The following is a 27,387-nucleotide window of genomic DNA, read 5'->3' as shown; positions in this document are numbered from 1 at the left end:
ACACACATCTGCTCTTTTCATTAAACAACATTTTGGAGGCAGGAAAAAACACTGAAATTTATGTGTTGTAACTCCAGAAACTAATCAAAAGAAAAACACAGGAGCTCAAGGATACTTGTGTACTTAGTTTTCCTTTCTCTTCAGTGAGATGCTCTCAAGTGACGTGGTGGCATAATAATATATGCTGCTCACTTACTTCTTACCTATAACCCGTAACAAATTATGTAAATAAATAATGAATGCTTAATCAAACAATACATTTACACTGTTACTCAAATATTACTGAAATATTAGCTATACTACAAGGATGACTGAAAGTTTGATCAAACTGATCCACAGGAGAAAAAGTTAGGAAAGGAAGAGGGGATTCCAGAAACTCGGGTATCTGATGTATATGTGGAAAGTCACTGCATGACATAGTTGATCATATACATGTCGTTGTGCACCTACACCCAGTGACCACTTTATTAGGCACACATGTACACCTACTCGTTAATGGAAATACCTAATCAGCCAATCATGTGACAGCAACTCAATGCATCATTAAAGCATGCGGACAGGGTCAAGGGGTTCAGTTGTTGTTCAGACCAAATATCAGAGTGGGAAAGAAATGGTGAGCTAAGTGACTCTGACCACGGAGTGATTGTTGGTCTGAGTATCTCAAAAACTTCTGATCTCCTTGGATTGTCACGCATAACAGTCTCTGGAGTTTACAGAGAATGGTGCGAGAAACAAAAATCCAGTGAGCAACAGTTCTGTGAGCAAAAATGCCTTGTCAATGAGAGAAGTCAGAGGGGAATGGCCTGGCTGGTTCAAGCTGACAAGAAGGCAACAGTAACTCAAATAATGACTCATTACAACAGTGGTGTGCGTAAGAGCATCTCTAAACTCACAGCACACTGAACCTTGAAGTGGATGGGCTACAGCAGCAGAAGATCACACTGGGTTCACTCCTATACCTAATAAAATGGCCACTGACTTCATATAATATATAAACCAGTTTTTTATGGACTAGATGGGCTGAAGGGCCTATTTCTGTGTTGAAGTACTCTGTAACTATGATTCTATATGTGAAGAAAGCAGCAGACGCCTTCCTCAGCTCTCTATGTTCCCTGTGTGTTACTCTTAACACTCTACATATTATCCCACCAGAGCCTAGGAGCTAAAGGTGTACTCTCAACACTGGCAATGGGGATGGGAGAGAGTTGGAGTTGATGATGGCACCATTTTTTTATAATATTTGTTATTACTTTAGAGATACAGCATGGTAATAGGCCTTTGTGGCCCAATGAGCCAGTGTTGCTCATGTGAACATTTAACCTACTAACTGGTACGTCTTTGGACTGTGGGAGGAAACCAGAGCACCCGGAGGAAACCCACATGGTCACAGGGAGAACGTACAAACTCCTACACAGACAGTGGTGGGAATTGATCCTGGGTTGCTGATGCTGTGACAGCGTTACACTGACCACTGCACCTCACGCACAGGATGAGAGTCATGTGAGTGTGGAAGTCCACAGCTCGCCTCCGCGAGTGCGATGTGCAGACTTGAAGTACAAAAGGAACTAAGGCTAGTATGAAGGGCCTTGACATGAAATGTTACCTGTTTACTCTTCTCCATAGATGGTGCCTGACTTTCTGAGTTGCTCCAGCAATTTGAGTGTGTTACTCAAGGGGTATAATTGTTTTGTGTTGACTGCTCAGTCAATCGGTACAAGATGGCACAACAGGTCCAGTCAGGCTATAACAGGCACTCAATGCTTAAGGAAGAGCCCACAGGCTCTTTGGTTCTAGAATTAATGGACAAATTATTCAAAGTCAATAATATTTTTACACCTGAACTGGAGCGGTACTAACATTCTTGCAGGGAAGTTTGCTAGTGCTTCTTGGGGGGGTTTAAACTAAATTTGCAGGGGGCGGGGATCCAGAATGTGAGAGAGGATAGCGAGAGGAAGAATAAAGGACAGGTGGGGACTACACGGTTCCGGAATATTAAGTGTGTAGTAGGGAAAGGTGAGGCGGAACAAGTGATAAGGAGGACACATGTACTGATGGTCTGATGGAACATGGAGTTAAATGTGTTGAAAGAATAAGTAAATTTAGGAAGGACAACAAATTTCTAGGGGCGTATAGCCCGATGGGAGTTCGGGGAGCTGGGTTAAGCACAATAGATTCAAACAGAGAGAGGAGAAGTGGGCTAAAAATTCAATTATCTGAATGCACATAGTGTCAGAAATAAGACGGATGAGCTTGAAGCCCAGGTGCGAATGGGTAACTATGATGTTGTTGGGATAACAGAGACATGGCTGCAGGGAGATCAGACCTGGGAAATGAATGTTCAAGGGTATGCGTGCTATCGTAGGGATAGAAATGTGGGCAGAGGGGGTGGGGTGGCCCGGTTGGTGAGGAATGAGATTCAGTCCTTTGCAGGGGGGGGACATAGGGTCAGGAGAAGTAGAGTCTGTGTGGATAGAATTGAGGGCAAAAGGACCCAAATGGGTGCTGTCTACAGGCCACCAAACAGTAGCATAGATATTGGGTGCAAGTTGAATAGGGAGTTAACATTGGCATGTGGCAAAGGTAATGTCGCAGTAGTTATGGGGGATTTCAACATGCAGGTGAACTGGGAGAATCAGGTTGGTGCTGGATATCAGGATAGGGAGTTTGTAGAGTGCCAACAGGATGCATTCTTGGAACAGCTTGTACGAGAGCCGACCAGGGACAAGACTATTCTGGATTTAGTGTTATGTAATGAACAGGATTTGATAAGCGATCTTGCAGTAAGGGAGCCATTAGGAGGTAGTGATCATAATATAATAAGTTTTTATCTGCAATTTGAGAAGGATAAGGGCAGCTCGGAGGTGTCAGTGTTGCAGTTGAACAGGGGAAACTATGGAGCCATGAGGGAGGAGCTGGCCAAAGTTGACTGGACGGATAGCCTAGCAGAAAAGACAGTGGAACAGCAATGGCAGGTATTCTTGGGAATAATGCACAAGGTGCAAAATCAGTTCATCCCCCAGAGAAAGAAGAATTCAAAGGGGTGGAAAGGGGCCACAGTGGTTGACAAAGGAAGTCAGAGATTGCATAGCATTAAAAAAAAGGAAGTATGACAGAGCTAAGGTGAGTGGGAGGACAGATGATTGGGAAGTTTTTAAGGAACAACAGAACTTAACTAAAAAGACAATACAGGGAGAAAAAATGAGGTATGAACACAAGCTAGCCAGGAATATAAAGGAAGATAGCAAAAGCTTTTTTAGGTATGTGAAGAGAAAGAAGATAGTTAAGAACAATGTTGGGCCCTTGAAGAATGAATTGGGTGAAATTGTTATGGGAAACAGAGAAATGGCAGAAGAATTTAGTAAGTACTTTAGATCTGTCTTCACTGAGGAAGACACAAGCAATCTCCCAGATGTATGGATGGGCCAAGGACATAGGGTAACAGAGGAAATGAAACAGATTGACATTAGGAAGGAAACGGTGATGAGAAGACTGATGGGACTGAAGGATGACAAATCCCCAGGTCCAGATGGTCTGCATCCTAAGGTACTAAAGGAGGTGACCCTGGAAATTGCTGATGCATTGGTAATCATTTTCCAATGTTCCTTAGATTCAGGATCAGTTCCTGAGGATTGGAGAATGGCTAATGTTATCCCACTTTTTAAGAAAGGAGGGAGGGAGAAAACAGAGAACTATCGACCTGTCAGCCTGACATCGGTGGTGGGGAAGATGTTAGGGTCCATTATTAAGGATGAAATAGTGGCGTATCTAGATAGCAGTGATAGGATTGGGCTGAGCCAGTATGAATTTACCAAGGGTAAATCATGCTTGACTAATCTGTTGGAGTTTTTCGAGGATGTAACTAGGAAGTTAGACAAGGGAGATCCAGTGGATGTAGTGTACCTCGATTTTCAGAAGGCATTTGATAAGGTCCCACATAGGAGATTGGTGGGTAAAATCAAAGCTCAGGGCATCGGGGGGAAGACATTGACATGGATAGCAAACTGGTTGGCAGATAGAAAGTAAAGGGTAGCGGTGAATAGGTGTTTCTCGGAATGGCAGGTGGTGACTAGTGGGGTGCCACAGGGCTCGGTATTGGGACCACAGCTGTATACAATTTACGTCAACGATTTGGATGAAGGCATTGAAAATAACATCAGCAAATTTGCTGATGATACTAAGCTGGGTGGCAGTGTGACATGTGATGAGGATGTTAGGAGAATTCAGGGTGACTTGGATAGGCTGGGTGAGTGGGCAGATACTTGGCAGATGACGTTTAATGTGAATAAGTGTAACGTTATCCACTTTGGGAGTAAGAACAGGAAGGCAGATTATTATCTGAATGGTGTAGAGTTAGGTAAGGGAGAAATACAAAGAGATCTAGGAGTCCTTGTTCATCAGTCACTGAAGGTGAATGAGCAAGTGCAGCAGGCAGTGAAGAAGGCTAATGGAATGTTGGCCTTTATTACAAAGGGAATTGAGTACAAGAGCAAGGAAATCCTCTTGCATTTGTACAGAGCCCTGGTGAGACCACACCTGGAGTATTGTGTACAGTTTTGGTCTCCAGGGTTAAGGAAGGACATCCTGGCTGTAGAGGAAGTGCAGCGTAGATTCACGAGGTTAATTCCTGGGATGTCTGGACTGTCTTACGCAGAAAGGTTAGAGAGACTGGGCTTGTACACGCTGGAATTAAGGAGATTGAGAGGGGATCTGATTGAAACATATAAGATTATTAAGGGATTGGACAAGATAGAGGCAGGAAATATGTTCCAGATGCTGGGAGAGTCCAGTACCAGAGGGCATGGTTTGAGAATAAGGGGTAGGTCATTTAGGATGGAGTTAAGGAAAAACTTCTTCTCCCAGAGAGTTGTGGGGGTCTGGAATGCACTGCCTCGGAAGGCAGTGGAGGCCAATTCTCTGGATGCTTTCAAGAAGGAGCTAGATAGGAATCTTATGGATAGGGGAATCAAGGGATATTGGGACAAGGCAGGAACCGGGTATTGATAGTAGATGATCAGCCATGATCTCAAAATGGCGGTGCAGGCTCGAAGGGCCGAATAGTCTACTTCTGCACCTATTGTCTATTGTCTATTTCTGAAATGTAAGGAAAGGATAGGACGGTGTAAGGGAGCACTGTGAGGAGATGGAAGCCTGTTCTTGTAACTCAGAATGGCCAATAAATGTATTTCATGAACACAAGAAATCCAGAGCGACACACACAAAATGCTGGAAGAACTTAACAGATCAGGTGACATCCATGGAAAGGAATAAATGGTCGATGTTTTGGGCCGAACCCCTTCATCAGGATTCCACAGATCAGGATCAGAATCAGGTTTATTATTACAGGTTTGTGTGGTGAAATTTGTTAACTTAGCAGCAGCAGTTCAGTACGATTCATAGCAATATAGAAAGAAAAAATATTTTTAAATAAATCATTTACAGTAAGTATATATGCATACTGAATAGATTTAGAATAGTGCAAAAGCAGAAGTATTAAGTGAGATAGTGTTCATGGGTTCAACGTCCAATCAGGAATCGATGGCAGAGGGGAAGAAGCTGTTCCTGAATCGCTGAGGGTGTGCCTTTGGGCTTCTGTACCTCCTTCCCGATGGTAACAATGAGAACAGGACATGTCCTGGGAAACCAGCCTTGCTGAGTCCCATCAGCATTTTGTGTTTGTGACTCTAAAGTGTATCTCATCTCAGCAAGAATGATTTGTAGGGGGAAACGAGATGCTGTGAAAGTGTGATAGGCTTCCTGAACTCAGTTCACTTGATTAAGGACTGACCCTGACGCTAAGACCAAGTGGCAGGGAGAGGTGAGTCTTAACATTCAAAGGGACTAGAAGAAGAAACGTTAAACAGCATTTGCCCTGCTGCTCGCAGCCAACACCTTGACACAAACTCAGGGTCGGAGATAATGAGGGGATAAGGAGCGAAACAATAAGGAAAATCTGTTAGTTTTCGCACCCTCCTCTCTCCAACATGTTCTTGTGAGTTCCTGAGATTCCCGGAGCAATGCCGTCTGGAGTTTAGACAATGGAATGAGCAAACAAGCTTCAGTGTTTAAGAAACTGTAATTACAGATTGGTCCTAAGTATAAACAAGAGAAAATCTGAAGATGCTGGAAATCCAAAGCAACGCACACAAAATGCAGAAGGAACTCAGCAGCCCAGGCAGCATCTATAGAGAAGAGTAAACAGTCGACATTTCAAACTGAGACCCTTTATTTGGACTGGTAAAAAATGGGTCTCAGCCTGAATCCTCAACTGCTTACTCTTTTCCATATATGCTGCCTGACCTGCTGGGCTCCTCCAACATTTTATGTGTGTTGCTTGCTCCCAGGTATTCCTGGACATAAAGTACTGAGGGGAAACAGAAAGGGATGGAAGGTACAGCAGTGGTGATGTTGATTAAAGAGAACATTGTAGTAACACACACAGAATGCTGGAGGAACTCAGCAGACCAGGCTACATCTATGGAAAAAAGTACAGTCGATGTTCCGGGCTGAAACCCTTCGGCAGGAATATTGCAATACTTCCCTAGGATGATCAATGACAGAAACTATTTGTTTGAAAGTTAGACAGAAATGCATTTATGCATGGACTGTTCTTCAAGTTCTTTTGGGTTGTTCTTTAGGAGGATTCAAAGAATCAGAGGAATGTATTACCATGGATAGCTGTGGGGTCAAGTCATTGGGTAGACTTAAAGCAGAGGATAATATGTTCTTGATTGGTAAGGGTGTCAAAGGTTTCAAGAATAAGGCAGGAGAATGGGGTTGAGAAGAATAGTAAATCAGCCATGATAGCATGGTAGAGCAGACTCGATAGGCCGAATGACCTAATTCTGTTTCTATATCTTATTACCTATAGGGACGAAGAGTGAGTGGAAAGTGTGCAGAGAATTTGCAGAGATGTGCAGAAAAAGATGTTGGGTGATCCACCCTTTTGTCAGTTCATATCTGATGCTATATACTATGCATCCATAAGACCAATAAGATATAGGAGCAGAATGAGGCCATTTGGCCCATCGAGTCCCTGAGACAAAACTGTAGAGCACAGAGCCTGGGAGCAGAGAGACATTCTAACTAGTATCTCTCCAGACTGTCCAGCAGCAGACAGGCAGTCTATTCCCCACCATAACTCTGGGGAGTAGTTCCAGGTCATACCCACAGTTTGGGCTTGTTGGGATAACAACACAGAAGGGGCTCGCCCACTGGACAGTTCCACCAATGAGACCTATGGATTAAAATGTTGACCATCTAGTCAGGGAGATTCCAACCTGGATCTGCTCTTCCCAGGCAGATTCAGGTCTGACCGCTGGCCAAAAGTAAATGATTGAAGAGTTGTTCTGAGGAATAACCCAGTTGCTGGGATCAGGTATTGGGCTGCCTCACCCTGGGGAGCCCCATACGCACTGTTAGTGGGTCCTGTCAGATTTAAACTATCTCTCTTGGATCACCGTGACCAGGGGAAGGGGTATACTTGGTGTAATATTAATTGTTAATTTGTCAACCCTTTAAAGACTGTGTCATGCGACTAACTGTCCCCTTGACTACTGACACTGTGTACAAAAGAGTCTTTGAGAAATTGTGGAGTAACGCACACACGGCTGCCTCACACACATCGCTGTGTACACTGCAACAGGTCTCTGCAGATTAAGAACTCACTGAACATACATACTTCGCAACAAGGAAAATATTTGAATTATATTTTTCTTTCTATTTGCTTAGTAGACTGACATGAGATATTTACGTAAGTGCTGCTCTCAGGATACTGTTCAGTTCAGTTCAGTTTCAGTTTATTGTCATTTAGAAACCACAAATGCAATGCAGTTAAAAAATGAGACAATGTTCCTCCAGAATGATATCAGAAAAACACATGACAACACAGACTATACCAGAAAATCCACATAACCTTTGGCAATCCCAAATCCAGAGTCCGGAGAGGCTGCTACTTATTAATATCGCGCTACCACCTTAGCACATCCCCAGAAAGGAGCGCCTAATCCACCAGACAAAACAAGACCAAAAACTAAAGCTACAAGACCTGCACAAAACCACATAGTTACAGCATATAGTTACAACAGTGCAAACAATTGAAAAAAAAACACAAACCATGGGCACAGTAAAAATAGTCCAAAAATTTTAAAAGACTGTATGTTCGAAAGAAACCACCACACAGTTTCCACAAGTCCTCAGGGTCCTGATAGACTCATCATCCCACGCAGGCGGCAGAAAGGAATACCCCCGCTATGGACTTCCACGGTGCCATCGGACTCAGCCTCGCAGACACAACACACAGTGAAAGCGCCCCGACCGCAGAGGACTCAGAGTCCCTTGAACCTCCGAGCCTCCAACCATCCCCTCCAGCACAGCTTCTCCGAGCACCATCCTCCGCCGAGCTTATTAAGACGCCCCTGCCAACGGCCACCAGCAACACGACCCCGAGGACTGGGGGCCTGTTCTTCTCAGCAAAGACCCGGACCTCACAGCAGCAGCAGCAACAAAGAGGGCCTTTCTGGAGATTTCCAGATGTTCCTCTGTGCTCCCACGTCCGTTTTTCACTGGGTGGAAGTTACTGATACAAGTTTATTGCAGAGAATTCAACATCCCCCTTTCCACATACTGTCACACTGTATGGTGTCAGCTCAGTCACGGGAATGTGGGCTGAGGGAGAGGGTCCCTGACCCAAAATGCAAACTCGTTTCTTTTTACACAGATGCTGCCTGACTGGCTGAGTTCTTCCTGTATTTTCTGTTTCTGTCCATGACCCATTCTCCACATGCTAAGTAGGTGTTAATATACATGGTATTTGTAATATTCAGATTTATTTATCACATGTACATCAATAAGGATGGCACTGGCGAGACACGCCGATGCTTTGCAAGCAGCTAACAATTCTGCTATGGACTATGATAACTGCAATCCACAGCTTGCAAATTCCCTTCTGGATTTGTGCTTTTGAACCATCTGTATGATCTGGCATTTTAGTGGTACCCTGAAGGATTTGCCAAAGTGGACTCTCGAGTATGCAGATACGGCTGCAGCAGCCATTGTTATATCCTATTTAAGATGGCACCGGTAACTGGCGACTCTGCGCGTGCTCTGCCGAGCAAACTGCCCCCTACACTATCCTATACCCAAGAAACCCTTCCAAACCTCCAATTTGCTACATCTAGCAAGATCAACAACACCCTGGCGAAGTTACTGACCCAGCTGGAGATCATCGACGTGCCAGAATTGCTTCAACTCCAGACCGTACCTGGACCCAATCGTCAAGGCCTGGTCCGAGGTCCACCACGTTCCCAGAGACCCGTGGCCTGCTATCGTGTCGGAGAGTCTAGAGATATGGCCCGTTCCTACCAGCACCTCTCCAAATCAAACGAGTACACAGAAGTGATGTCGGAGACCTCAAGGTACCCCAGATGCTTCCCCGGAGCGACCACCGTAGAGCCTCGTTGGTGGCTATCCACAACTGCCGGAAGTGAGGCCTCTACCACTGACCTCGGAAATTGAGCCCAGTGCTTGGCTGAAGCGGAGGCCTCCGTAACCGTGACACAGTTCACAGTCTTGTTTCAGCTGGCAGCCCGGCCCTCCAGGATTAAGTGTTGGCTTCAGGGCCCGACCTGATCAACAGCCCAGGCCCCCAACAGTTGGAAGTGGCATTCAGCCCGACCTGGAGCGCCCAACAACACGACCCGCCGATCGATCCCCGCGGGACGCGTCCACCAACCTCAAAGAGCTGCCAACAGCACACTGCATCGATGGAAATCTAGAAAGATGCACAAATTACCAAGGAAACGTGGGAAAGAGCTGGGCTGCTGGTCAGATTGGAGCGGAGGGGCTTTAGGATCCCTCTGCCCACCATTTTCTTTTGTACTTTAGGGAGCGCGAAGTGCAGAAACAAATATCACTGTGATGATTGTACGCTCTGGTACCAATTGTTTGGTGACAATAAAGTATTTGTATTTGAAGCGGACTTGGGACTGGACTGAAACTTCAGGCCGGATTGAAGCAGTGGGGACCCAGGCCCGAGGGCAGATAACGAACCGATGCTTAACCGATTTAAGTGCCGAGCCAGATTAAAAAGATCAAGGCGTCAATGCTGAGGGAAAAGAACAAACTGGTGTTCAGCTTATTACTCAATGGGGCTTCACTCACCTCAGAGCTGAACTAACTGCAGCTGCGGCCATCGGGCTCCTGGACAGGCTATAGCGCTGAACTGGCTCTGAAACTGTGGACTTACTTTGGGGGACTCTGCGGTCCACGTCCTGTGGATTCTTCGTCTGCACGATTTATTCTTTCTTTTCCGTGCACTGAATGTTTGGCTTTGTGGTGCGGGGGTTTTCATAAATTCTATTGTTTCTTTGTTTTGTGGCTACCTGCAAGAAGATGGATCGCAGGGTTGTATATGGTATTTGATAGCAAATATGCTTTGAACTTTGAAACAGACAGTGCAACACAAGGCAGTACTGGGGGCAGCCCGCAAGTCTCACCACACGTTCTGATGCCTACATAGCATGTGCACAGAGTTCAGCAGAACACAACACAGAACAAGCAGGAAAAACAACAAAAACAACGAAGCAAGACAACAACAGCAAAACAAGCCTCTTTACCACCCCCAACCCCAAGACAGGCTACCTCTGAGTCTCCATTCCTTGACCCTGGACTTCAAATTTGCAGATAATAGACCTCCAACCTCCAATCTCTGATCTGGACTTGGTTGTGGCAAAAGTTAAGGACTGTTTGCAGATCTGATATAATAAGCCTTGCACACACAATGCTGCACAGAACACACTCTATTGTTAAGTTACAACAAGTGGTACTTTTCTCAGAAGCGTGCCTGAGTCTGTTGAACTGCAGCGCCCCGTTCTGATCAGCCCACAGTGTCAGTTACAATCTAACCTGCGGTGAGCCCAAATGCAAGAGACCTCACCACCGGTGTGCTCATTCTTTTATACCCTGGTCACTTCTCCCCATCCCTCCTTTGTCCAGGTTGACCCTTCATGTGACCATTGCCTTGGGCACTACAGGCTCAGGTCTGCAGAGACAATACTTTGATCACCCAGTGCCCAGGTCATTCTTCTCCCACACATCACACATTGATCCCCACAATTGTTCCTCGTACTCTATGGCTGATACTTTAGGATTTTTACTACAGGCTATCAGTTTTGTGTTTCTTTAGGAATTGTACCCTACAGAGTCAGGGAATCATACCGCACAGAAGCAGGTCCTTTGGCCCAAATCGTACATGCCGAACAAGATGTCTACCTGAGCTAATTCCTTTTGCCCACATTTGGACCACAGCCACTTAAACCTTATCAATTGACGTACCTCTCCAAAAATATTGTAAGCATTGCACCCAGGGCATGCCCTTTTCTCACTGTTCCCATCAGGTAGGACATACAGAAGCCTGAAGGCACACACTCACCTTCTCCCCCTGCGTCATCCAATTCTTAAGTAGACATTGAACCTGTAAACACGACCTCACTTTTTAAATATATATTATGTCTGTTTTTTGCAGATTTTTAATCTATTCAATATATGTGTACTGTAAGGATTTACTTATTTATTATTATTTTATTACTTTTTTTCTTCTGCCTTATGCATTAAACTGCTACTGTGGTTAATAAATTTCAGGATACATGCTGGTGATAATAAACATGATTCTGATTCTCTGCAGCTTCATCTGGCAGCTCCTTCCCTACACCCATCACCCTCTGTGTGAAAAAGTTGCCCCCAGGTCCGTTTTAAATCTTTCCCTTCTCACTTAAATCTCCGTCCTCTAATTTTAGACTCCCCTCCTTCTTTTGTTCAGTCATTTTTTCCATGACCATGATTGTTCTTGCCAAGTTTTTCCTACAGAAGTGGTTTGCCCTTGCCTTCTTCTGGGCAGTGTCTTTACAAGACAGGTGAGTGGAGGGAAGGAGCACCTTACACCTCCTTTGGTAGGAACATATCTCCCCCCCCCAGGAAAAAGACCATTCACCCACCCACCACTGATGGCAGTGAGGAGGAAGCTGTTGAGTATGGGTCTCCAAGCTCTTGTACATAATCGTAGTAGCGAAAAGAGGTCATGTTCCGGAGTGGGCTGGGAAACTTTCTCCCTGGCATGTACTAGGCTGAGAGTGATCTAAGAGAGGTCTTTCAAATAACACCAGGTGTAAGTGAGGTGAATAGTCAAAGTCTTTTTCCCAGGGTAGGGGAGACTAAACTTAGAAAATGTAAGATGAAAATGATAGGGGAAAGTTTTAAAGAGGACCTTTAAGTGGCAGAGTATAGTGCACATATGCAATAAGCTGCCAGAAGAAGTGGTTGAGTTGGATACAATCACAACATTGAAAAGGCATTTAGATAGCTACATGGATCAGAGCGGTTCAGAGCAGGGATTCCCAACCTTTGTTATGCCATAGACCCCTACCACTGATCCAGGGGTTTGTGGACCCTAGGTTGAGAACCTGATTTAGAGGGATATAGATCAAACACTGGCTCAGGTCTGCAACTTGGCCACAGAGTCATAGAATATGACAGACTCTTTGGCCCATCTAGTCTTGTGTTGAACTATTATTTGACTGGTTGGGCCGAAGGGTGCTGTATCACTCTGTTGCACGGCATTTTTATTTGATACAACACCGATGCAATAAAGACAAACTTTTATGACAATGAATAGATCAGGCCAATCTCTGTATAAAGAAGAGAGAGGATTGGCTAATTCCTTGTCGATCCAGTTTGGTGCTTACACTGTTGAAAATCAGTGAGGTTCACTTTCGCTCCGAATTTATGGGAGATGACCCATCCCTCTGCATTTTCCTGGAGAAATCACCCTGCTTTCACTGGAGCTCAACTCTGAATGTGTTGTTTTCTGAGTAAACTGATCTTGTCTGCTGTGCAATAGACTTTCAATGCTGACTGACACAGTGTGTCACTGATCTCAATGTTGTAATGCCCTGGGATCCCAGTGTAAATTGAACTGACCTGTGGTGGATTTATCAGCCCCAGGTGAGTGTGAGATGTTCCAGTGTATGCACATAGGTGGCTATTCAAAGATGGAGAATTTATATCAATATTTCCCTGTAACACATGTGCCAGCTGCTTCAGTTCACACCTGACTTTCTGTTCCAGGTTCCTTACTCAGAGCTGGGAGGTAAAGTCCTTGTCATGGCCGTGTACGACTTTGACCGGTTTTCGAAGCACGATGCCATTGGCGAAATCCGGATTCCAATGAGCAGCATCGACCTGGCTCACGTGATCGAGGAATGGAGGGACCTTGAGTCAGCTGAGAAGGAGGAGGTATGGAGATAAATGCATGCCGCTGAGGGATAGCCTGATAGTTGTATCATCTTATAGTGCAAAAAGAGAGCAATGATAGTGAGTTTTTGTTATTGGGTCATTGTCCATTCAGAAATCTGATAGACCTAAAGACATTGGCTTAATTCTGCTCCTTTCAGCCTATCACCTGTTCTGCTTTTCCATTATGGCTGATTTATTATCCCTCTCAATCCCACCTATGACATCCTTGCTAATCAAGAACCTACGAATCTCTGTTTTAAATATACCCAATGACTTGCCCTCCACAGTTGTTTGTGATAAGGAATTTCACAGACTCACCAGCCTCTAGTTCAAGAATTTCCCTCTCATCCCTGTTCTAAAAGAATATCCTTGCGTTCTGAGGCTCTGCCCTCTGTTCCTAGTCTCTGTCAGCTTAGGGAACATCCCCTTGTACCATATTTCATAGGTTTCATTGAATGGCGAAGGGGAAGAGGCCTTTCCTAAATGTTGAGTGTGTCTTCAGTCTCCTTCCCTAGCTCTCTTGTATCGATGAATTGAGTTATATTGTTGCAGACCCTTTCAATTCCAGCTCCAGACTTGCCAGATGGACTGATGTGACTGGACTTGGAGATGCCTGACAGGACAGGCAGGTGATAGTTTATGAGATGCTGTGTGTTCCACCTGCCATTCACACTGCATTTCTGATCTCCCAATGCATGATTTGCAGTTACCAATGTCATACAGATAGTCCTTTCTCAAGGGCCTGTTTTAAGTGGGAAATATAAAAGTCTTTATTCGCCCAGCAAACCTCCAGTAGAGAGCAAGCCCAGGAGAATTCAACAGAATCTTACCCTCCTGACACAGTGTTTATACTTTGTCAATACAAAGAAAATAAACTAGTTTTAATAGCTATAATCACCTACTTAACTTTAACATTTTGAAAATCATTCATTCATTAGGTGCCAGGTCATATGACATGGGCATTGATGGTCTTGACCATTATTGTTCTGGGCAAATTTTTTTCTACAGAAGTCATTTGCCATTGCCTTCCTCTGGGCAGTCTCTTTACAAGACAGGTGACCCCAGCCATTATCAATACTCTTCAGAGATTGTCTGCTTGGCGTCAGTGATCACATAACCAAGACTTGAGATATGCACTAGCTGCTCATATGACCATCTAACACCTGCTCCCATGGCTCCATGTGACCTGATCGGGGGGATAAGCAGGTGCTATCCCTTGTCCAAAAGACCTACAAGCTAGTGGAGGGAAGGAGTGTCTTATAGCTTTTTCGGTAGAGATGCACCTTCACCCTGCCACCCAATTTTGAATATGGTCAGGGGTCAGGTAAATTTACAGAATTACTTATTTACAATAGTAGCACATCCTAACTAGCAGAACCTCTTTGAATATTCAATATTGTTGTCTGTTCCAAAAGCCACAGTACAATCTCCTGACACCCAAAATACACCCTTCTGTTACAGTGTTGATGAATGGCTCCATGAATATACAACTAACCAGAAGGTTAAGTGACAAGACAGATTCAGACCTGAATTGTTACTTAAGTGGAACAGAAACACCTTTAACAAAAGTCTAACAATCAGATGTTCTTCTTCCCCTATGTAGTTTCAGTGGGACAGAATCAGAATGATTGGATTCACTAGCCACAAAATATCAGTTGGAAGTTAAATTGTGAACAGCTTTTATTTTCTGAAGACTGGTTCTCATTTTCGTTAATCCATAATTACGCTATCCAGAATATATCTTCTGAGTGAACCCTAACAAGCCAGGGATCCCCAAGAATCAGAAGGGGTGGTGTACTTTTTTTCTGTGAGCACACACTCAGCTCTTTTCCCCTCTCTAGCACAGACATCTCCAGAGGAGCTTGGCATTGGGCTGTCTGCCTGTGATGTGAGTCTCGGTGTTGTGGGCATTGGTCTGGCCATGGACACTGTTACCCCAGCCGAGAGGAGCACTCTTAAAGCAACCAATTAATAACTAAGATATTGGCACTGGAATGTGTGGTGACACTTACAGGCTAGCCTCAGCACATCTTAGCTAGTTGTTAACACAAACAATGCATTTCACTGTATGTTTCAATGTACATGTGATGAATAAATCTGAAATGGAAATATTTCTATTTCCATTCAACAGTTCTTTGGTCAGTGGAGAAAAGTATTTTGATGTCAGAGAAAGGTGTCAACCAACGACCAACCAAAATAGACTAGAATATGTCCGATATAATTCATTCATCATTGTGACCGCATGTTGCTTGATCTGCTTTTTGTGAGAAAGTCACCAACATTTTTGTCCCTTGTTAAAGCAAGAGAAACTGGGCGATATCTGCTTCTCGCTTCGCTACGTTCCGACTGCAGGCAAGCTCACCGTCATTGTGCTGGAAGCCAAAAACCTGAAGAAGATGGATGTTGGTGGACTGTCAGGTAAGAGCTGAACATGGATTTCAGGGTTTATCAGCCCATCCAGTCTGCTCTGCTATTCTATCATGGCTGATCCTAGATCCCACTCAACCCTATACATCTGAGATTCATTACTTCTCACCACATCCTTTGATGCCCTGACTGATCAAGAAACTATCAACTTCCGCCTTAAATGTACCTACTGACTTAGCCTCCACCTCCATCTGTGGCAGAGCATTCCACAGATTCGCTACTCTCTGGCTTTAAAAAAAATCCTCCTTACCTCTATTCTAAAAGGTCACCCCTCAATTTTGAGGCTATGCCCTCTAGTTCTGGATATCCCTACCACAGGAAACATCCTCTCCATATCCACCATATCTAGTCCTTTCAACATTCGATAGGTTTCAATGAGATACCCACACATTCTTCTAAATTCCAGTGAGTACAGGCCCAAAGCTGCCAAACGCTCCTCATATGCTAACCCTCTTCACTCCCGGAATCATCCTCATGAACCCCCTCTGGACTCTCTCCAATGAGAAAAGGGATGAGTTCTCAGTGACAGTCATTACCTCCACACTAATTCAGTCTCCAAATCTCCCATTGTCATCATCCTGGAGACACCAACAGCTGCAGAAACTGGAATCACTGAGTGATATGCTGGAGGAACTCAGTGCATCAGGCAACATCTGTGACAAGAGACAGTTAACAATTTGAGTCAAGACTCTTCATCTGGACTCGATGAAGAGTGTCAGTCTGAAATGTTAACTATCTATTTCCCTCCTAGATGTTGCTGAGATCCTCCAGTATCTTGTGTCTTGATCCTGCAGATTACAAGCTAGAGAAGCCACTTAACACTTTGGCCATGAAAGAAGGTCAGAGACCAGGTCAATATACACAAAATGTTATGACTTAGCAGGTCAGGCAGCACCCATGGAAATGAACAAACATTCGATGTTTTGGGCTGAGAACCTTCTTCAGGACTGGAAAGGAAGAGGGAAGACATCGGAATGAAAAAGATAGGGGGAGGAGAAGGTGGGTGGGAAAGGTAAAGGGCTGGAGAAGAAGGAATCTGACAGGAGAGGAGAGTAGACCATAGGAGAAAGGGAAGGAGGAAGAGCCCCAGGGAAGGTGATAGGCAGGTGAAAAGAAGTGAGAGGCCAAAGTAGTGAATAGAAGATGAGCAGAGGGGAGGAAATTGGTTTTTTTAACCAAAAGGAGAAATGCATATTCATGCCATCAGGTTGGAGACTACCTAGACAGAATATAAGGCGTTGCCTCTCCGCTCTGAGGTTGGTCTCATTGTGGCAAATGAAAAGACCATGGACCCACATTTCAAAACAGTAATGAGAATCTGAATTAAAATGTTGAGCCACTGGGAAGTTTTGCTTTCCAGGAGGTTCACAGAATAAAGATGGATTGTCAGATGGAATGGACATGCGAACATACGAGTTAGGGTTGGCCTAGGTGACAAGTTTTCCCACAGGTAGTCAAATGTTTCGGGAATATATTGGTGATGTCCAACACAGTCCTTTATATTGTTTTGTCTCAGCAAAGTGAACAGCTTAGCATATGTAAAATCCAATTTAAAGTTAAAATATTTTGATTCCATCAATATTTATACGATTATAAAAGTAGGTTGGGCAAGAAATTACATTCAACCAAATTACATCCTCAATATGTCCTGTAATACTCTGCAGTTAGTGCATGAAGCATAGAGTTTATAAAAATCCTAAGTTTCTAGTGAAACCAAACTCAGATTGTCTAAGGTCCCCAGTCACCCACCAATCTCTCCAAGCTGATCAACTCTTGCAGCTGCCATTCCCCAAAACAAGGAAGCACAGGAATTATTTCAACCTTCTAGTTACCATTATACTGACTTGCAGTTGTTTAATGATGTTTACATCATAAAATATCCCAAGGTAGAAGAGAACAGATGTTGAATAATAGCTGAAAGGAGATGGTCTAAGAGCTGGGCTTTGAGGAAGGTTTCACAGTGAGGATTAGGAGGATTCCAGGGAGCAAGGCTGAGGTGGGCTGATGTTTATCCACAGCACAGATGTGTGCACTTAACTCCAAACCTGCCGGTGACATTAATCAGGAAACAGTCTTCCTTCCTGGGGACAGACTCAAAGAAATGTCGCATAACAAGAGGCTATTTATTTAGCCCATCCAGCCTGACTGCTATCCCATTCCCCTGATTGTAATCATAGGAGCATGCTTCTAATTTCTGTTTGAAGCCCATGATGGCATTATCTTTCACCACCCCTTCACCAGGATTGTGACCAGTTGCCCTTCCCTTGCTCATGGTTGCAGCAACCCCAGCATCTACAGTTTCAGCTAAAACCAAGCAACCAATGGTCCTACCACCATCAAACCTCAACACAATAACAAAGGCTCCACCATCGGTAATATTGAAAAATAACCAATTTTCAAGTTTAAACAGAGTCACCCCTCCTTTTATTATGAGACCATAAGACATGGGAACAGAATTAGGCCATTCTGCACATCAAGTCTCTCAACCCCATTCTCCTGCCTTCTCACCATAATCTTTGACCTGCCCTTCACCCCCATACTAATCAAGAACCTATCAAACTCAGCTTTAAATATACCCAATGACTTGGCCTCCACAGCCATCTGTGGCAATGAATTGCACAGATTCACCACCCTCCGGCTAAAGAAATTTCTCCTCATCTCTGTTCTAAAGGGACTTCCTTCTATTTTGTGGTTGTGCCCTCTGGTCCAAGGCTCCCCCACCATGGGAAACATTCTCTCCACATCCACTCTATCCAGACCTTTCAATTTTCCATAGGTTTCAAGGAAATCCCGCCTCATTCTTCTAAACTCCAATGAATACGGAGCCATCAAACGCTCCTCATATATTAGCACTTTCTCTCCCAGGATCATTCTTGAACATCCTGTTTCTCTTCCATACCCTTTGAATTCTAATTGCAAATTTACATTCTAAATAGCATCAATGCTAATGCTTTCCACAATGGTTTTAAGTAATTATATTTAGTCCCTGCTTCCACTCTTCTTTGGGACCAAGTTTTGCTAAAAATAACTCCCTCTCATTATTAGCAACACAAGAAGTGCTGGAGGAACTCAGCAGGTCAGACAGCATCTATGGAAGGAAATGGAGTCATGACTGATGAAAGATATCAACCCAGAACATTCATTCCACAATTTCCTCTACAGATGTTGCCTGACATGCTGAATTCCTCCAAATTTTCATGTATTTCTCCAGATTCCAGCCTCTGCAGTGTCTTGTGTCTCCACACACCCCAGATAATTTGATAATCAGGACTATGAAGTCTGATGTACTTGCATTGCAGTCTTTGAACTGTTTAGATGCAGTTCTCTTGGCAAAGGGAGTTTGTACTTGGCTCCATTCCCCTGAAGTTGTGAACCCAGGAGTAGCTGCATTGTCCAAAGACTTTTTGCTATAGACTTGCTTTGCTGATGCTCCCTGCAACCAACAGAGTGGCAGCATACATTTCTCTTCTGGGTTGTATTGAGTATAAAATCACTCATACATGAATACAACAAACAGTACAGCACAGTATAGACCCTTTGGCCCACAATGTTGTGCCAACCTTTTAAACAACTCTAAGATTAATCTAACCCTTCCCTCCTACATAGCCCTCCATTTTTCTATCATCCATGTGTCTATCTAAGAGCTTCTTTATCATTCTAATGTATCTGCATGTACCACCACCACTGGTAGGGTAATCCATGCACCCACCACTTTCTGTGTAAAAAAATTAGCTCTGACTTGTCTCCTATACTTTCATCTTAAAATTATGCCCTCTCATAGTAGTCATTGCTATTCTGGGGAAGGGAATACGCTATCCACTCTATTTATGCCTTGTAATATCTTATACACCTCTATCAAGTCAATTCTCATCCTCCTTTGCTCCAGAGAGAAGCCCTCACTCACTCAACCTATCCTCAGATAGACATGCTCTCTAATCCAGACAGCATCCAGATAAATCTCCCCTGCACCCTCTCTAAAGCTTCCATATCCTTCTTATAATCAGCCAACCATAACTGGACACAATATTGATAATGTGGTCTAACCACATAATACCCCCTTTTAACAGCCCTATCAATCTGCACAGCAACTTTAAGTGATCTATGGACGTGAACCCATCCCTCATTACCTCCACACTGCTAGAATCCTGCCATTACCCTGTATTCCGGCTTCAAGTTTGATTTTCCAAAGTGAATCACTTCACACTGTTCTGGATTGAACTGCATCTGCCACCACTCAGCCCAGCTCTGCATCCTGTCAATATCCAATTACAGACTACAGGAACCCTCCACACTATCCACAAACCCACCAACCTTTTTGTCTGTTGCAAACATACCAGCCCACCCTTCCACTGACACATCCAAGTTATTTATAAAAATCACAATGAGTTTTCATTTACTGATTGATCCTGGAATTAATGTCCATTCTAGATCCATATGTGAAAATCCACCTCATGCAGAATTCCAAGAGGCTGAAGAAGAAGAAGACGACCATTAAAAAGAACACCTTGAACCCGTACTACAACGAGTCTTTCAGCTTTGAAGTGCCCTTTGAGCAGATTCAGGTATGATCAAGCTCGTGTTTGGGAAAACCCTGTTCAGTTTTTATTGGTATTGGAATTTATTTTTGTCACACGCACTGAGTGAAAAGCTGGTCTTACATACTGTTCTTACAGATCAGATCATTGTCCAAATCACAATGTCCAATCAGAGTGTATTGTAGTAGAATGAGGTGAAACAATAATAATGCAGATAAAAGCATAACAGCTACAGTACAGGTAAACAATAAAGTGTAAGATCATAACAAAGTAGATTGTGAGGCCAAGGTTCCATCATAACTTACTGAGGTCCATTCAATATCCCCTTAACAGCAGGACAGAAGCTGTCCTTGAGCCTGGTGGTACAGTACTATGAAAAAATCTTGGGTACATATATACAGTATATGTTTATACTGTATATATACAGTATATACAGAGTTTTGCACAATACTGCATTTGTCAACGTGAAACGGAGAGCAAGTTTGCAAACCAGGCGGAAGCAAAGGATATTGGGAATGGCGAGGGTGGAGCACCACTTTGGAGGGGTGTGGGACAGGGGGCAGAGAAGGAATGCCAGAGGCTGAGGGTGGCACGGGTGCAAAAACACCTAACTTTGAGACACCAGGTCATCTGATTCCAAACAAATGGTTTATTAATCATCACAGAATGTCTCTAGTGCTTTCCACTCCCTGCCCTCTCCTCTCCCCTTTTCCCCAACTATGATTCCCCTCTCCTAGCCCCCTTCCCACTCTCAGAGACCCCTATCAGAATGGGGTTTATAATCACTCACATATGTCATGAAATTTGTTTATTTTTTCAGCAGAGTACTGTGCAATACTACAGTACTGTGCAAAAGTTTGTGCGTGTGTCTGTGTGTGTCTAAGACTTTTGCCTATTACTGTATGTGCTTTTCGGCTTCTGTATCTTCTACCCAATGGGAGAAGGGAGAATGTCCAGATAGGGTTGGGGGGGGGGGGGTCATTGATTATGCTGGTTACTTTACTGAGGCAGCAAGCTATAGACAAGAACACAAATATTGTCTCCCATAAATGGGAGTCCAAAACTCGACATCTAACAGCAGCAGACCCCCCACGGTCAACAGCATGTGTGTGGGGGGAGGGGGAAATCAAATCACCACTCACTTTGGTCAGCCTTATAAACAAGCTGAAACTCTTCAGTCCAGCAACTCCTGTGGTCCAGCTTGTTTGGAATCTATGGTAATGAAGTCTTCTAAGGTCTAACTAAGATCTAAAATTCCCTAAGATCCATCTTAACCTGTAGCTTATTACACCACCAGTCAACTTCTGTGACTTCAGCTGACGGGGTTCTTGATTCATGGAAGCTTCAGGTTCTGAATGAAGACCCTTTCAGAGACAGAGTGACAACGTTCAAACAGAACAGTTCTCCTGCTCAGAGGGAGTTGAATGCAGCAGTTTCTGTTGTTTGGATTTTCTGTGGGACCATCGACAAGAAATTTTTAAAGGGGCCAGACTAGTGGACCACCGACAGTAAATTTCTAAAGGTGCCAGACTCTTGTGTTTGGGGAATGACAAGAGCAGATTAGAAGCTTGTGACAACAACAATTTCCCAGAGCTGCTCCATCTTCTACAGGTCACATATCAGGTGTGTATGGGTGTGTGAGTGTGTGTGTGTGGGGGTGGGGGGGGGAGGGGAGAGAGAGGGACTGAACAACTTCAACTCCATTCCAGACAAGGAAGTACTAGTCCCTTTGTCACTGGTACGGGGTGATTGCAAACTGCACCACAAACTTAGTGCAGCTTTTTGCCAAGAACAGCTGCTCTCAAACTGGTTACTCAGTCACCGTGAAGAATGGTGGCTATGGGCCCATGGGAACATCACCTACAACAGTTCTCATCCAAGTTACACACCATCCTGACTTAAACATAGAACACAGTACATTACAGCAATGTACAGGCCCTTCGGCCAACAATGTTGTGCAATCTAACCCTTCCCTCCCACATAACCCTCCATTTTATTATCAATTTGCCTATCTAAGAATCTCTTAAAACGTCCCTAATGTATCTGCCTCTATCACCACCCTAGGCAACATAATCCCCACACATACCACACCCTGTATAAAAACTGACCTCTGACGTCCCCATATACTTTCCTCCACTCATATTAAAATTAAGTACCCTGGATTATCCATTTCCACCCTGGGAAAAAAAGTCTCTGGCTTTCTATTCAATCTATGCCTCTTATCTTGTATATTCCTATCGTCACCTTTCATCCTCCTTCCCTCCAAAGAAAAAAACTCTATTTCACTCAACCTATCCTTATAAGATATGCTCTCTAGTCCAGGCAACACTCTGGTGAATCTTTTCTGCACCCTCTCTAAAGCTTCTACATTCTTCCTATAATGAAGTGACCAGAACTGAACACAATACTCCAAGTGTGATCTAACCAGGGTTTTTTTGAGCTGCAACATTAAAAATAAAGCAACTTTTGAACTCTCTCCCCCAACTAATGAACACCAACACACCATACACCTTCTTAACAACTCTATCAACTTGCATGGCAACCCTAAGACCACTTTGCTCCTCCACACTGCTAAGAATCCTACCATTAACTTAGCATTCTGCCTTCAAATTTGTCCTTAAAAAATGAATCATTTCACACTTTTCCAGGTTGAACTGGAACATAAGTGACTCACATAACAGAAATGGTTGACTCTAAATCCAAGGGCTCGATAGGAACATCTCTACCAGAGGGAATACTGTTGTTCATGAGGGCTGGACGGTAAATGCTGCCCTTGTCAGCACCATCCTTAACCCATGATTCAGTTTTGTAAAACAAGGCTCAAACAAAGTTGAGAACTTTGATGTCCAACTTCCAAGGAAAGTCTGTGAGATGAAGTGTGTTTGTGAAGTGTCCTCTGTGCAAACACAAATCTTTGAAACCAAGGTTTTCAATTTACTGTTCCTATGGTAGCCATTGTACAAAGTCCTTTCATTTTAAAAGTATTTCTTTTTGACAATTCTTGAAATTCTCCAACTATGACTTTGTCCTCCTGATTTATCATATTTCTGTTGTCATCTCAGTTTTCAAAGCTACCTATAACTGAGAGCGGTTGGCTCATGGTTCAGAGGTTTCTGACAGCCTTTGCCTATGATGATCACTTGATCTGGGTACATTTGTGTGCTCTGAACCCGTTCCCCTGCCTGACAGTGTCAGCTGCAACAGAACATGAAGGCTTCCCGGATTTTCAAAATCAGAAACAGAACCAGGTTTAATATCACTGACACGTTGTGAAATTTGTTGTTTGGCAGCAATAGTACAGTGTAATACATTTTTTAAAAACTATAAATTACAAAAAATATATATTATGTTATATATTAAACTAAATAAGTGCAAAAAGAGAGCAAAACTATTGAAGTAGTGTTTTTGGGGTGGTTCATTATCCGTTCAGAAATCTGATGGCAGAGGGAAAGAAACTGTTCCTAGAGTTTTGAATGTGTGTCTTCAGGCTCCTGCACCTCTTCCTTGTGGTTTTAATAAGAAGAGAATATGTCGTGGGTGATGGGCATCCTTGATGATGGATGCCACCTTTTTGAGGCAAATATCAGTGAAGGTTGCACTGATCTTGTTTACTGGAGATGTAGCACACATCAACACTCCGCTGAATTGTTACATGTGAGTTCATAAGTAACAGGTGGGAAATAGATTACTTTCTCTTAATTGATATGATCCCCGTCTGCATCAGTCAGTCAGAGTCGAGTTCATTGCCATCTGCACAAATCCATGTGTGAACAGGTGCAGAGAAAAACTTACTGGCAGCAGAGCATCAGATAAACAGCATTCACATGAAAAAGATAAACGGTACACAACTTTTACAAGAGAGTACAAAATTAGAACACTGAAAAGCCAAGTAAATTGTAGTGCAAAGTGGTCATAAACTGTAGTGACTGATTGGTTCTAAACTGAATGGTCAGAGGGAAGTAGCTGTTCCTTAACCTGGTGGTGTGGGACTTCTGGTTTCTGTACCTCCTGCCTGATGGTAGTGGTGAGAAGACGGCAGGATCCCACTTATTGAATTAACAGAAACCGTACAATTATGCACAGGGTAACCTTTATCCTGTTGAATGAACGTGAAAGTCGTATAGTTCCACAATGCTTCTGAGTAAACAGTTACCCTCTACAATTAAACACACTGTGCAATCCATCTGCCCTCACATGGGTTTGTACAGTGCCCAGCCCCCAACCTATTGAATAAACAGTAACACTAGTATTTCAGCAGGAGAGGCCCTTTTCCTGTTGAGTAAACACATTATGTGTAATTATAGAGTGTGTGATCCCACTGAATAGAGGAAGCCTTCAGATGTGCGTTCAGAGTGGCCCGCAACCTAGTGATTAAGCAGAACTCAAAGTTCAAAGTAAATTTATTATCAAAATGTGTATAAGTCACCATATACATCACGTATGTGTCACCTTAAGATTCTTGCCACAAGAAAATGAAAGAAGTGCAATAGCATTTATGAAAAACTATGAATAACAAAGACTGACAAACAGCCAATGTGCAAAAGACAAATCATGCAAGTAATAAAAAAGTAAATAATAATACTGAGAACATGAGTTGTAGTGTGTTTGAAAGTGAGTCCATAAGACTCCTCAAATTCTGTGTACTTTACATTTCCCAAAGTGCAGCACATCAAAACTTGTTCAGGTCAAACTCCATTTGCCATGTCTTAGCCTAAACATGTAACTAATCTATATCCCGCTGTATGCTTTGACAACCTTCCTCACTGTCTGCAATGTCTTCCTGCCGCTGTCTGTCAGGAGTTTGTACATTCTCCCCGTGAGTGCACAGGTTTCCTCCGGGTGCTCCAGTTCCCTCCCACAGTCCAAAGACGCACCGGTTGGTAGGTTAATTGATTGTAAATTGTCCCATAAGAGGGCTAGGGCTAATCTGGGGTCGCTGGGCAGCATGGCTCGCTGGGAGAGCATATTCTGTGCTGTATCTCAATTAATCAAGCAATTAATCATTTAATCAATTCATTAATCAATCAATAAATAAATATAAACTTACCGATCAGCCCAATGCACTTTCATTCAAATTATTTAACCATATATCACAAATGTCAGGAGTCCTAGCACAGAACCCGTGGAACACCACTGGTCACAGGCCTCCAGCCAGAGTCACATTCTGTGCACACCCCACCCCCAACTCAATGATCAAGCTCCTTTTGAATCCAGTTTACCAAATTATTGCAGATATCAGGTGCCTTAGTTTTCTGGATCAGCTGAATATGAGGGACTTTGTCAAATGCTTTACTGAAGTCCATGTAAACAATATTACTGCCCAAGATTGGCTACTGTCAGTCTTAGTCTATATACAGTTTCTTGTAAATTCTGTTGTATTTCTCAAGATAGCATATGATAACATCTACATACTTTATAATAAATTTACCTCGAACTTTCAACTTTTGAAGGCCTTTCAGTGGTAATCACTGCCTCTTTCAGTGTACGTCGCTGGCTACAGTACCTTGTGTTGATGGGGATGAACTGGGACAGGAGGTCCCAATGATGTAAATGGCTCTGTGCCCAGGATTTGGAGCACATTCTTCCCCTGTGCATGGACAGGTGAGATGCTCTCGATCTCATCTCAAAGTTCAAAGTAAATTTATTATCAAAGTACGTATATTTCACCCTTAACCCATCTTCTCACTGCTGCCATCAGGAATAAGGCAGAGGAGCCTCAGGACCCACACCACCAGGTTCAGGAACAGTTATTACCCCTCAGCCATCAGAGCTTTGAACCAAAAGGAATAATTTCACTCAACTTCACTTGCCCCATCATTGAAATGCTTCCACAAACCATGGCCTCACTTTCAAGGGCTCTTCATCTCATGTTTTTGCTATTTCTTTCTTTTTGCATTTGCACAGATTTGTATTTTGCATGTTGATTGGTCACCCAGTTGGTGAGGTCTTTCATTGATTCTATTATGGATTTATTGAGTATGCCTGCAAGAAAATGAATCTCAGGGTTGATTATGGTGATATTTATGTACTTCGATAATAAATTTACTTTGAACTTTGATATACTACCCTGAAGTTCATTTACTTTGAACTTTGATATACTACCCTGAAGTTCATTTTCTTATAGGGATTCACTGTAGAACAAAGAAATATCGTAGAATCAATGAAGAACTATACACAGACAAAAGCTGACATTGATTGCTTGCCTGTATTCGTTAGTGTGTAGTTTTTCATTAGTTCTGTTGTTTTTCTTTGTTCAGCATTTTAAGGATATATCTATATAAAAGGGCTCAATATATAAATGAGGTTGATGGTCAGACAACACTGGAAGTTTCTGGAACTGAATTTACCAAACTGTGCCATGCCTTTCTTAAGTGAGAAGTAATAATCTGTATCTTGCAGAAAGTCCAAGTTGTCATCACTGTTCTGGATTACGACAAGCTGGGAAAGAACGAAGCAATCGGCAAGTGTTTTGTGGGCTGCAATGCGACGAGCGCTGAGCTCCGGCACTGGTCGGACATGCTGGCCAACCCCAGGCGACCCATCGCGCAGTGGCACACCCTCCAGCCCGAGGAAGAGGTCGACGTCGCCCTGGGCATCAAGGCGTCATGATATCACACGCGGGCTATTAGGAGATGCAGTAGTTGAATAAGCTTTGAACAGCTGTTTGTTTTTTTTTGTGGCTATTTGTAAAATATTATCACAAACAAGTTGTTGATGAGCCTACACATGTACCTGTCCCAGGATGTCACAGTGTGTTCAGAATAGCCTTGAATAAGACCAAGTGTTTCTCTACTTTTCAGGCAGTCTGGGCACAATGATTATATTCAAGGAAACTGTTTTTATTCCAGATCTGGTCATATTGTTATTCTATTTTCATTCTATGATTGTGTAGCGTTGTGCCTGTTTTGTAAGGGGGGAAGTTAGACCGGAGGTGAAATGACTGAAGAGAGAAAGCCACAAGGTAACGGTATTAAAGAAAAGGCAGAAATGCAGGTAACATCAACGGTACAAAATAGCTGAAAGAGGAATAAGAGAATGGACTGTACCAAGAACCCTAAAACGATCAGAGATTGCAGTGAACAGATAGAATTCTATTTTGTGAACGAAAGTTTGACCTGTTGAATAAAACTTAAGTTAT

The 27,387-nt window shown here is 43.4% G+C and overlaps 1 protein-coding gene across 4 annotated transcripts in view; it reads left to right on the top strand.

Moving 5' to 3' along the window:
- Positions 1–27,387, top strand: part of LOC132383149 (synaptotagmin-1-like) — a 136,530-nt gene extending 109,143 nt beyond the window's left edge. For all 4 annotated transcript variants that reach the window (XM_059954001.1, XM_059954003.1, XM_059954000.1 and 1 more), the window contains 4 exons: positions 13,120–13,287; positions 15,588–15,705; positions 20,143–20,276; positions 26,649–27,387. In XM_059954001.1, the coding sequence (XP_059809984.1) occupies positions 13,120–13,287; positions 15,588–15,705; positions 20,143–20,276; positions 26,649–26,858 (630 nt within the window). In that variant the 3' untranslated portion in view covers positions 26,859–27,387. The remainder of the gene's footprint in view (positions 1–13,119; positions 13,288–15,587; positions 15,706–20,142; positions 20,277–26,648) is intronic.

The sequence above is a fragment of the Hypanus sabinus genome, chromosome 29 (genome assembly GCF_030144855.1).
Source record: "Hypanus sabinus isolate sHypSab1 chromosome 29, sHypSab1.hap1, whole genome shotgun sequence".
Lineage (NCBI taxonomy): Eukaryota > Metazoa > Chordata > Chondrichthyes > Myliobatiformes > Dasyatidae > Hypanus > Hypanus sabinus.
This window is presented reverse-complemented; position numbering and strand designations above follow the sequence as displayed.